The sequence below is a fragment of the Prionailurus viverrinus genome, chromosome D3 (assembly GCF_022837055.1).
Source record: "Prionailurus viverrinus isolate Anna chromosome D3, UM_Priviv_1.0, whole genome shotgun sequence".
Taxonomy (NCBI): Eukaryota; Metazoa; Chordata; class Mammalia; order Carnivora; family Felidae; genus Prionailurus; species Prionailurus viverrinus.
Window position 1 is genome coordinate 28,336,835 of NC_062572.1, and position 12,798 is coordinate 28,349,632.

The 12,798-nt window shown below is 38.5% G+C and overlaps 1 protein-coding gene across 1 annotated transcript in view; it reads left to right on the plus strand.

Moving 5' to 3' along the window:
• Window positions 1-12,798, plus strand: part of LOC125149402 (ankyrin repeat domain-containing protein 26-like) — a 107,727-nt gene that overhangs the window by 41,049 nt on the left and 53,880 nt on the right. The window contains 3 exon segments of the mRNA XM_047828302.1: window positions 447-576; window positions 897-958; window positions 7,143-7,313. Coding sequence (XP_047684258.1) covers window positions 447-576; window positions 897-958; window positions 7,143-7,313 — 363 coding nt within the window.

Sequence of the window (12,798 nt, forward strand, 5' to 3'; positions counted from 1 at the left end):
TGTTCCAATTTTGCCATATTGCATAGGTGTTGTCACTGACTATATTATTTCATACTTGATCCTTTTGCTCATTCTAGAATGCCCTTCACACCCTCCCTGTGTACTTTTTGTTTCTTTTAAGATACAGCCCTATCTTCCCAGCATTTGCTGACCTTCCCAAATGTAAGTGTTTTCTCCTTTGTGCGTTCACTGTACGTTATTTACTTCCCTTGCAGAACTAGTGGATGGTATTTTCCTGTCCTTACCTGTTTTCATGCATCTCTACCGCTACTAGCATATAGAACAGACTCTGTCTTTTATTTATATTTCCATCTCGTCCCCGGATCGTGGCTATGACTTGACAGATACAGTATGTGCTTGTCTTTCTGAGTGGGTGAGTGCGTGACCAAAGGAATTAATGTGATGTTTTTCTGAAGTTGGGTTTTTGTTTTGTGCTGTTTTTCTAGGAAGGAACAGCAAAGTCAGCAATGGAAGCAAAGCAAGATGGTGTTGGTATTATTGAAAATGTGCCACCGGAGCAAACACTTAATGACAGTTTGACTTCTGCTGGTGGAGTGCATAAAAATTACAGAAGTGGTAAGCTAGTGAATCTCTGTGAGTTGTTTTCCTATGATTAAGTGCCAGTATGAGAAAACTCTGGAAGTATGTAGATGCAAATATATTATCCTTTTTACGTGAAGATGTTTTTCTGTTGCTATCTTTCTTTATAAGTATCCCAAGTACTGCCCCCTTTTGCTTCCGGAAAAATCTTGAACCCCCTGAACATCTTTTCTGCTATTGCTTTTATTTTATTGAAATAGTCATGAACGGAGATAGACTTGTGTCTGTGTTTACAATTCATAGTAACACATGTTTTATCTGTAACACATTAATTTATCTGTGACCGTATCCTATAGATATGATGTCAGCATTAGAATTGGGAGAAGAGGAAGATGTAGAATCACCTTCTCTTCCTGAGGTACTGTCTTCTTCTTATTTTTAAGTATAAGCATGGAGGAGTGATGTTAAAACGTCCACGAGGTGCTTTCACTTTGACTTTTGGATAATTAAAATAACATCGCAGTCATACTTGTAGTAATAGAAGTAAAGTAATGATGACCTATTCTAAGGTGACAACTAGGGAAGGAGGTAAAAAGGTCCTGATCTCTTAGGCTCAGGCAGCTGCTGCATAATGCTCCAAGCGCTGTATTTGAAGTCAAAAGACATGCTAGCATCTTGGTTCCGTCACCTCCTAGCCGAGGGACCTTGGAAAAACTTGCTTGAATGCCAATGACCTCGTTCCTAAAAATGGCACTAATACCCACCTCTTGGTTATGTGTAATGAACAAATGTGGCAACGTTTTGTAACCTGTAAAGGGTGCTATAGAAATAGAAGACAAAATGATCACAGTGGCATGTATTGACTTAGTAAATATTGAGGACGCTTTTTTTTTGGTGAATGTTTGTTTATTGTTGAGAGGGGGTGGGGGGACAGAAGATCCGAAGCAGGCTCTGCACTGAGAGCAAGGAGCCCAATGCAGGACTTGAACTCATGAACTGTGAGAACATGAGCTGAGCCAAAGTTGGGCGCCTAATTGACTAAGTCACCCAGGTCCCCCAAGAATACTTGTTTTAAATGTGAAGATGTCTGAAGGCCAATAAAATGGCAGTAGTGTCCAGAAAAGAATGGGAAAGTAGGAATGGGTGTTTGGTTTTCTAATCTGGGGCTATGTGAAGTTCCTGTAATCTCTTAGTGGAGACATCATATAGGTAAACAGTTGACCCTTGAACCAGATGGGTTTGGACTGTGGGAGTCCACTTACACACAGATATTTTTCAGTAAATAGAGTACCATCCTGTAAATGTATTTTCTGTTCCTTATGATTTCTTTTTCTTTTCCTTATTTCTTTTGAGAGAGAGAGTGAGGACAGAGCATGTGGGTAGGTGAGGGCAGGGTGAGAGAGAGAATCTTAAGCCGATTCACACAGCCAGCGCATTTCTTTCTCTTTGATATTAATTGATTTGGCTGCTAATAATTTAAAGTTATCCAATTCTCTAGTTATTAATCTTTAAAAAGTACTCAAATGCACGTGAGTGCTCGTTATAAGGGATGGTCAGCTAAATAGTTTTTAAGGTTTGTAACATTAAAAATCATCTAACTTAATTTCCTGGTCGATTTAACATGTAATGAATTGTTTAGTTCCAAGAACTGAGAAGCTTAAGTTTATGAGTTCATATTTTCCTTCTGTCTTAGGCTAAGGCAAGTTAGTTTTCACTTCTTTTTTAAAAAATTTTTTTTCAACGTTTATTTATTTTTGGGACAGAGAGAGAGACAGAGCATGAACAGGGGAGGGGCAGAGAGAGAGGGAGACACAGAATCGGAAACAGGCTCCAGACTCTGAGCCATCAGCCCAGAGCCTGACGCGGGGCTCGAACTCACGGACCGCGAGTTCGTGACCTGGCTGAAGTCGGACGCTTAACCGACTGCGCCACCCAGGCGCCCCAGTTTTCACTTCTTACAAGAAGTTACAATCCAGTGACTTGGGAACAACTAAACATAGATTGAGAAAGTTAACAGTAAAACTGTAATTATTTTCTCATTTTTCTTTGTCCGTACTTGATTACTTAAGGATAAGGTGTTTTTACAAACATGTATCCTGGCAGAAAATTCATGTGCAAATCCAAACAAGGAAATTAACCATCCGTTTTTGCAACTGCAAAAAGTGACTCAAGAACCAGCAATGGATAAGGAATGTGATAGGGAGCATGATATATCTGTATATTCAAGACACGCTTCTATGCAAAACTTTGAGGAAATGTGGATCAAATAAGGCAAATTGCACTGGAAAAAGAGCTTAAAACTCATGACCAGTGAGTGAAAGCAGAAGTTTGGTGAAATTTGTTAACCATACAGCATTCCTACTCATCTTGAAGAAGAACCACCACAGGGTCACTCTAACAAGGAACCAACTGAAAGGAAATACCTTCGAATTGGACAAATACGGAAGAAGATGCATTTGGAGTGTCTGTCTCCGTAGTATTTCAGGCATTTCCTGAACAAAAAGAGCCTAGTCTTGAAAATGTCCTTCTCTCTCATTCATACTCTGGGTCCCCAGAATATGCTTGCCAGTCATCTTCTAAGCTTTCTTTAAATGAAAGCAAATCATCAGGGACATATAAATCAAAACCACACTGAAATATCACCTCACACCGGTCAAGAGTGGCTAAATGAACAAATCGGGAGACTATGGACGCTGGCGAGGATTGTGGAGAAACAAGAACCCTCTTGCATTGTTGGTGGGAATGCAAACTGGTGCAGCCACTCTGGAAAACAGTGTGGAGGTTTCTCAAAAAATGAAAACTAGATCTACCCTATGACCCAGCAATAACACTGCTAGGAATTTGCCCAAGGAATACAGGAGTGCTGATGCGTAGGGGCACTTGTAACCGTGTGTTTATAGCAGCACTTCCTTTTTTTCTTTTTTTTTAACGTTTTTATTTATTTTAGAGACAGAGAGAGACAGAGCATGAGCAGGGGAGGGGCAGAGAGAGAGGGAGACACAGAATCCGAAGCAGGCTTGAGGCTCTGAGCTGTTGGCACAGAGCCTGACGTGGGGCTCGAACCCACAGACTGTGAGATCATGACCTGAGCTGATGTCAGACGTTTAACCGACTGAGCCACCCAGGTGCCCCAATAGCAGCACTTTCAACAATCGCCAAATTATGGAAAGAGCCTAAATGTCCATCACCCGACGAATGGATAAAGAAATTGTGGTTTATAAACACAGTGGAATACTACTTGGCCATGAGAAAGAATGAAATATGGTCTTTTGTAGCAACGTGGATGGAACTGGAGAGGGTGACGCTAAGTGAAATAAGTCATACAGAGAAAGACTGATACCATATGTTTTCACTCTTTTGTGGTTCCTGAGAAACTTAACAGAAGACCATGGGGGAGGGGAAGTGAAAAAAAAAAAAAACAACAAAAACTACCTTGGAGAGGGAGACAGCCAAACCATAAGAGACTCTTACAAACTGAGAATAAAGTGAGGATTGATGGGGGATGGGAGGAAAGGAAGGGTGGGTGATGGGCACTGAGGAGGGCACCTGTTGGGATGAACACTGGGTATTGTATGGAAACCAATTTGACAATAAATTTCATATTATAAAAGAAAGAAAGAAAGAAAAGAAAGAAAGAAAGAAAAAGAAAGAACATCAGACTATGAAAATGAGAACAAACCAGACATTGAGCATCTTTTTAACAACAATGAGGATTTTTAAAATGATATAGAAACTTAAAAAAGCAAGGATCCCACTAGTTACATTTAAAGTGAAAGAAGACCAAGAGTTTGACATTCAAATGGCAATAAATATGGACCAAAATACCACCGATTGTAAATTAGACCTCAGTCTAGTGATTCAGAGAGCCTTTTTGATTTGTGGCTTGCCTGCTGCGATGTGATGAAACGCACGGTTCAAACAAAAGGGGATGAGATTTCTGCTGTCACAAACACTTATGAGAAAACAAAGCAGTACAAGACTTTTTTCCAGAAGCCATTATATGCAGATAATGCCAGTACTCATAAGTATAAAAGTATTGACTCTGAATTAGAAATCGTGAGTTCTTCAGCATCTAGTTCTCCAGCATCTGAAGTATATCTAAGTGAAGACTTAATCAAGATATGCAAAGGTTTAAGAATGAGATAGGCATGTCACAAGTAGAGTTCCTGTCTTTGGAAAGAGAGAAAGTTCAACCTGCAAAAGAGATAGAGGTCCACCTTGCTGTTACTCTTGTTTTTTCTCTTTAGCAATTATCGAATCCATTTTGATTTTCCACTCAAGAGAACAAGAGTGTGCATACAATGGAATTGTCTCAATAAGTACTTGTGTCTGGAAATAGATTATTTCTGTTATCTAACAAATAGGAGTTCAGGAAAACATTCTTATGATTTGTTTTCCTTGAAGTTTCTGTGTCAGTCTTCCAAGTAGTATATGAACTGGGAAACTAACTTAGCTATGTAAGTACCATGTGACCTCATGAACCAGAATAACCATGAAGAAACTGCTTAAGAAACATAATAATCTCCAGGTTTTTTAAAAAAAACATATTGGCGTAAATATAAATTGCATTTCCATAAACAATAAAATGGGAAAGAAGCAATAACTAAGAGAAGGAAGATACACAAATGTTCCCAGCTAAGGCAATCTATTTATTGCTTCAGTATGTGTCTGTAGACCCTGGGTCTAGGGTTCTTGCTTGTCTAGCTAGACAGCAGCGGGATGCAGGATTACAATGGGAGAGACGGCTAATGTCCCGGAGAACACAGGAGCCCAGATTAAGGGTCCTTGCTCTGTTTTTATTAGGATCAGAAGGCTTCCAAACGTGGTGATGGACGTGTCCAAAGACACAATCTGTGAACATGAACTCATGGGCATGAGGGAAAGGGGGTTTGAAGATATAGGGTGTTAGGGGGTTGGGTCCATATAAAACAAAATCCTGGCGCCTGGCAGATGGTTGTTAACAGCAGACCTGAGGCAGCTTCTCTGTTTATCTTAGCTAGTCTAGGGGAGAAGAAGGATGCTACCTCAGGATCCACAAGGCACCTTTCTTTTGCTAATTAGCTCCCCTCTGGGCATCTTCACCCTGCAGCCTACCGCCTATAGCCCTATTTACCTGTTTACCTAATTTGGTCCTTCCTTCCTGTGAAAGCAGCTTTCTGCCATAGTACTAAATTGGGGAGTGTGTCCTCCTGCATATCTAATCTGGTTTCCCTCACACACCTTTGTCTTGGAGCCTTTGCCCCGCCCTCTCTCTACTTAGTTACCTAATCTTGTTTACCCAAACTTGGGTGTGAGCATCCTATGGCTTTGTAATTTTTTATGCCTGGTTAACCCATCAGTGCAGGCTCAGGGAATTCCTAAGCTTATTGCCCACAAATATATGCAGTCTCGTCTCCTTTACTCACAATCTTGGAACTTAGAATTTCAGCATGACCCCTTTGACATAGGCTTAATACCAGCTATTTGTATGATCACCGCGTTTTTCCCCACATTTTTTAAATCATCATTCTCAGATGTCTCTGTTGAGTCAAACCTTCACTTTATGTTCAATAAAGTATGATACCTTTTGGCCTGTATGATTTTTACCCTGTAGGTAGCATAAACCTTCAGCAAAGCTTCAGTATTGAACTCCAAGGGAGAAAACTGAGTTTTGAGATGTGTGGAGTTTAGAAATAGACAAAACCTAGAGATACCCTCCTTTAGAATAAGTAGCTAATCCCCTCGTCCCCTATCAAGGTATTAATTTACTGTGCCAAAGTCACACTCTTCATGCATCTGATTAACTTAATGAATTTGTGGTCATTTCTCTGAGTCAGCATTCAAGAATTGTATCATCTCTTTTGGTGCCATAAAATGCTAGGTAATGCCACTTTAGGAACTTGGGACCAATCATTTAACCTTTTTGAGTTTTACTCGCGTTATCAGTAGCAAATGGAATTAAAGGTGATCATTACGTTTATACCCTCTCCTTATAAAATGTTATGGTTATTGAATGTGAGATTCGGAGAGCATTACTAATTTCCCAGAATGGCACCCTAACATCCATTTCACTTTGTTCCTTTTGTGTTGTGGCAAACTTTGGTTCATAAATTTTAGGGGACACTGTCACTTTTTTTGAGAACCTTAGGATCCCAAAGAAAAAGAATTGTAAAAGGCAGTCAGGGAAAGAATAGCTCCGTGCAGACAGAGGAAAGCTCCCTGTTTTTGTTACTGGAGCACCTCCATGTCCCATGTTTTAAATCTGGCTGTTGTGTAAAACCCAGGTGGTAAGGAGAGAAAAGGACAAATTTTGTCTTTTGTCTTTTTATTTCTTTGTATCTCTTGGTCAGATGGGGTGGGGGTGGGTGGGGAATTCTCGGTAGCAAAGTGTGGATATGAATAAGAGTACAAAATTAAGAAAGCCCTTTTAGAAATACTGGTAACTTCTGCTTTTGTTAATTTCAACAGAAATGAAGCAGAGTTTATAAAAATTACAGTTACTTGTAATGATAAAGTAAACACAAAATATTTTCCTCCATTGAATTTATGACAAACTAAGTGTCAGCTGATAAAATTAATGAAAAAAACTTCTTTTTATTGACTAAAGTAACAATTACCTTTAGTATCCAGTTCCATTAAAGGTTGAAGAGAAAAAGAAGCACAGAGGAAGTGACATGGAAGTATCAGAAAACATACATGATGCTGCGGTTGCTGGATTAATTCCACAAAGACAGAATGGAAAAGCTGATAACCATCAATTGCTTATTACAGAAAAAAAAGATTCTGATAGGTAAGCCTATAGCAATATTTAAATAGTAGGTAATTGTTATTTTCCTATGCAACAAAATTTTCTAGTTTGAGCTAATGTTCACGATGAACAAATTTCGTATTTTTCGTGGAGATATTTCATCCTACGTGCTAATGAGAAAAATGTAAATACCAACGAGATACCATTTTTTGCGGTCATAGTATTTTATTGAAATAAATAAATATTTATTTTTGCGGTCATAAATATTTTATTGAAAAAAAAATCAAAGTTAGGAAATGTGAGGAAAATGACATTCTTAGACACTGTGGCTGGATGAAATTGGTAACTCCTTTTTGAAAGGTGATTTAATTGTGTATTTCAAAATTTCAAATATGTCAGGGCACCTGGGTGGCTCAGTTGGTTAAGCATCCAACTTCGGCTCAGGTCATGATCTTGCACTTCACGAGCTTGAGCCTTGTGTCAGGCTCTGTGCTAACAGCTCAGAGCCTGGAGCCTGCTACAGATTCTGTGTCTCCCTCTCTCTCTGCCCCTCCCCTGCTTGTGCTCTGTCTCTGTCACTGTCAAAAATAAATAATATAACATGAGAAAAATATTTCAGGTAGGTCATCCCTTTATTCCAATGGTTTCGTTGCCATGAATGGGTCCTTCTGAAATACGTGACTTCTATAAGCAAGCGCGTGTACCTGTGTGTGCAAACACACACACACACACGCACACCCTGTAAGGGCATTTATTTGTTTCCCAGTGCATGAGTGCTCCCATGTTGGACCCTCAGCTTCATCTGAATATTGCCAAGAGGTTTCACGTGGCAACATGTCTCATATTCTATATAAACATTTCATGACCCCTGTGCTATAAACCAAGATGCTGATAATGCAATGAATCGTTTTCATAAAGGTACCTTGCTTGCATGCCATTATCCTGCCTTTTTAGAGAATATATTTCAACATGCACCACACCAAATTTTTCAACGGTGCCTTCATGTTATATAATTGAGGACAATTCAGTTTATAAAGTAGGACTATTTTCTGCATTCCCACCCCCTTTTACTTCTGTGTATAAAATTTTAATGTGACTAATTACTTTGGATAATATATAATAGCCTGGAGTTAGGTGACTTTTTAAAAGTGTTTATTTTGAGAGAGAGAGCGAGCGAGCATGCACACATGAGTGGGGGAGGGGCAAAGAGAGAGAGGGAGAGAGACAATCCCAAGGAGGCTCCGTGCTGTCAGTGCACAGCTCGATGCTAGAGATCCTAGAGATCATGATCTGAGCCGAAATCAAGAGCTGGATGCTTCATGGACTGGGCCACCCAGGTGCCCTTAGAGTTCAATAATTTTTATCAAGCACAAAATACTGCCCTTGAAACTTAGTTTTTCCGTGGTCTTTCTAAGCATGAGAAAAATGGTAATCAGCTTATATAATATTATATATCTAGAAAAAGGTTATGGAGGCTTCTCATTGTATAATTTTGTGAGTTATTTAGTACCTTGGTGTGGCATTTAAAAATAGCAAAAAAAAAAAACCCAAAAAAACTAGTGTTACATATATGCAATTTTTAAGACTTCCAAGTATTACAAATTACTACCTAATCATTATGTAACAATTGAAAACTACAGCAATAATAGAAAATTAGATCAACCATGACCATTTCACTTAGCTATGAAATCCTTCAAGAGCCTTCTTCACTCTTTGATCCTGATTTCCCTCCCTCCCATCCACTCTTGAATTCATTGTAGCAATTTTCCCTCTCCCTCCTCCAGAATTGTTTTTTCAAGGTTACCACCGATTTTCACTTTACTACATCTAAGCATAATTTCATACATCTCATTTGACTTAACCTTTCAGCAATATTTGACCCAATGGAAAACTCTCTCCTCCCAAATTCTGTCTCCATGTTGCTTGTAGGATATCACTCACTCACCTGATTTTGCCGCTGCCTTTCTAGTCTGTACACCTCAGCCTGGTTTGCTTGTTTCTCCTCGTCTCCCACCTTTTAACCCATTGATGTCTTCCAGGAATTGGCCTTTGATTTTCCTTCTCTTGACTTTTACTATCTTGTATATTCTAATGATCCTCGAGTTTATATCTCCAGCCCGGATCTCTCTCCATAATTCCAGGCCCGCATATCAAACTGCCTACTTGATACCACTTTCTGGATAGCTATTGCAAACTTAACATGTCCCAAATTGAACTCCTGATATTCTTTCTTAATATTTGCCTTTCATGTCTTTCCTAATTGGTTTAATAACAGTTCTATGAGTTGCTCTGCTAAAAAACTTGGTATCATCCTTGAGTCCTGTCTTTTTCTTTTTCTTTTTCTTTTTCTTTCTCTTTTTCTTTCTCTTTCTCTTTTCTTTTTCTTTTTCATACACATCACATCTCATCTGTCAGTGAAACTTGTCTGGTCTTCCTTCAAATATATCCAGAATCCAAACACATCTTCCATGACCAAGAGACTATCATCTGTTGTTTATATTGGAGTGCTAGGTAACTAACTGGTCTTCCTGTTTGTTTCTTCTTTTGTTTTTCCTGTTTCCGTTAATTCTAAACACATTAGATCTAGTAAACCGTAAGTCAGATTGTGTCCTTCCTCTGCTCAAAGCCTAAAAGCCTCCCATTTCACTCAGAGTGCATGCCAAAACTCTTCCTAATGCCGACAGGGCCTATATATGATCAGGTGTCTCCTCCTCTCTCTCTCTGATTTGAACTCTTTTCTACCCCTTTCATTCTGTCCAGCCATACTGAATTTCTCACTACTCTTTCAGGACTTCGGACATACTTCTGTACTTGCTGTTGACTCTATCTGGAATGCTTTCCCTCAGATACCTCATGGCTTACTTTTTCCTTTTTGGTTTGTTTTTTTCTTTCAGGTTTGTGCTTAACAGTCACTTTCTCAGCAAGGTCTTTCTTGGCCATCCTGACTAGTACTTCAACTACCCTTTTCCCTATAACACCTCAAAATGTGATTTCTCTGCTTTAGTTTTTCTCCTCTAATACTGTATGTTTGGCCTGTGTAGCTTATTGTTATTGTAGGTTTACTTCACTCATGAGTAGGATTGTTATCTGTTCATTGCCATGTCCTTAGTGCTTAGAAAATGTTCTAGTCTATATAGTACTTATTCAGTAATGTTTATTGAGTGAACGGAGTTTAACCTGTGTGTATTGTTTTTAACATAATACTAGTCCTCACTTTTACAAAGTTTGGCGTGGGCTCATTCTGACAACTAAACCTGCCAGTTATATACATTTTTTGGATTTTGGGGGGCCCAATATTGTGTTTACTTGCTACTTATTCTTTTAGTTGTATTTATATTAGTTTTAATTATGGTGAAATGTATCAAAGGCATAGCAAACTTCCTTTATATTTAGTAAGAAAACTAAAATAGGGTGGCAAATTATTATACGACTTTAAAGATTCTTGCCAAAGGATTATGAGCCCTCAAGATCTGAAATAAAAAGATGATGTTGGAATTTATCGCTTACAAATAAGAGCGAGCTATGCTGGTTAGGTATAGTCTTCTCTAACAGAGGAGTCTGCTATTCTTATACAGGGTTTGGGGAAGAGTAGAGTTTAAGGATTGGGGGACTTTCAGAAAATTAAATGGTTTGTCATCATTTGAAGCACCATGCTTGTTCGGGTGCTTGGAGACTGTTGTGGATTGGTTGGCACGCTGAAGAATGTGTATTGGAGTGATTTTTGTCCTTTATTGGCTGTCTTTCAGAAGGAAGGAGCTGAAATGGATTGGTTGGTGAGTAGGGCTGGTGGGCATTGATTAACACATTTAAAACTGCTTCTGGTGGCTTCTTGTTACCATGGCTACGTGTTAGGGGGTTTTTGTTTTGTTCTGTTTTGTTTTGTTTTGTTGTGTTGTGTTCTGTTTTGTTTTGTTGTGTTTTGTTTTGTTTTGTTTTGTTTTGTTTTGTTTTTTCTAAGTTTAAGGTGGCTTTCACCAGATGTTTTCTACTTAAAAGTTGCTTCTATTGACTGGTTTCAAAATAAAAGCTATTTGGAATTCTATAATTACAGATTCATTTTTGAAGTTTGGGTCGAGAGGAATTGTTTGATAATAGCTTTCTGAAAGATTCTTCTTTTCTTGGATGTTATTTCAACAAGAAAACTTATCTGTATAACAGTTTTTTGAAAAAAAAATGGTAGATTTGTTTTTGTTTTTGGTGCTCTTTGGGGCTCATGTTTAAGTCCTAAATAATCTGTGGGAAATTTCATTCTTTTTGGAAATGTGCGTAGCTATATGGTAATAATATTCTGTTGCAAGCATTTAGTCCATGAAAAATGAATAATTTTCTTTTTGGTGAATCTCCCAGTATTTTCTATCAGGACTAGATATTAGGCTAAAAGGATACAAAAGTTACCAAATCATTTTTTTTAATTTTTTTAAACGTTTATTCATTTGGAGAGACAAAAAGTGAGAGTGGGGGAGGGGCAGAGAGAGGGGGAGACAAAGATTCCGAAGCAGGCTCCAGGCTCTGGGCTGTCAGCACACAGCCTGATGTGGGGCTCGAAGCCACAAACCCTTAGATCACAAACTGAGCCTAAGTCATACACTTAATGGACTGAGTCATCCAGGTGCCACAAACTATTTTTTTTTAAACAAAAGGATAACTACTCAGATGATTGCTATTTTTGAGTGATAGATAATGACATAGGAGTACTTTTGAATTTTTGAAGTTTTTCCAGATTTATGAGATATAAGTAACATACATCTTTGTAACTGTAAGGTATACCTGTATTAATTTGATACACTTTTATATTGTCAAATGATTACCACAATAGCGTTAATACTTCCATCACCTCACATAATTATCCTTTCTTGTTTGTGATGATCTACTCTTGTAGCAACTCTCAAATGATATGATACAGTATTGTTCACTGTAATCACCATCCTGCACATTAAATCCCCAGAATTTATTAATCTTGAAACAGGTAGTTTGTACCCTTTGACCAATATCTACCCATTTCTCACAGCCTCCTAACCCTGGCAACACCAGTCTGTTCTGTCTTCCGTGCAATTTTTTTTTTTAATTCCACATATAAGTCAGATCATACAGTATTTGTCTTCCTGCGTCTGACTTCTTTTCACTAAGCATAAAGCCCTCAAGTTTCACTCATGTTGTCACAAATGGCAGGATTTCCTTCTTGCTTGTGGCTGAAAATATTCCATTGTAAATATAATACCATATTTTTAAATCCATGGATCCATTGATGGATGCTTAGGTTGTTTCTTGACTATTGTAAATAATGCTGCAATAAACAGAGGGCTGCAGCTATCTCTCCAAGGTAAGGATGTCATGTCTTAAGGTATATACCCAGAAATGGGATTATTGGCTCCTATGGAGGTTCTATTTTTAGTGTGTTGAGGAGCCACCATACTGTTTTACATAGTGGCTGTCCCAATTTACAGTCCTACAGCAGTACAAGGAATTCCTTTCCTGTACATCCTTGCCAACGATATCTCTTGTCTTTTTGATAATAGCCATTTTGATAGGTC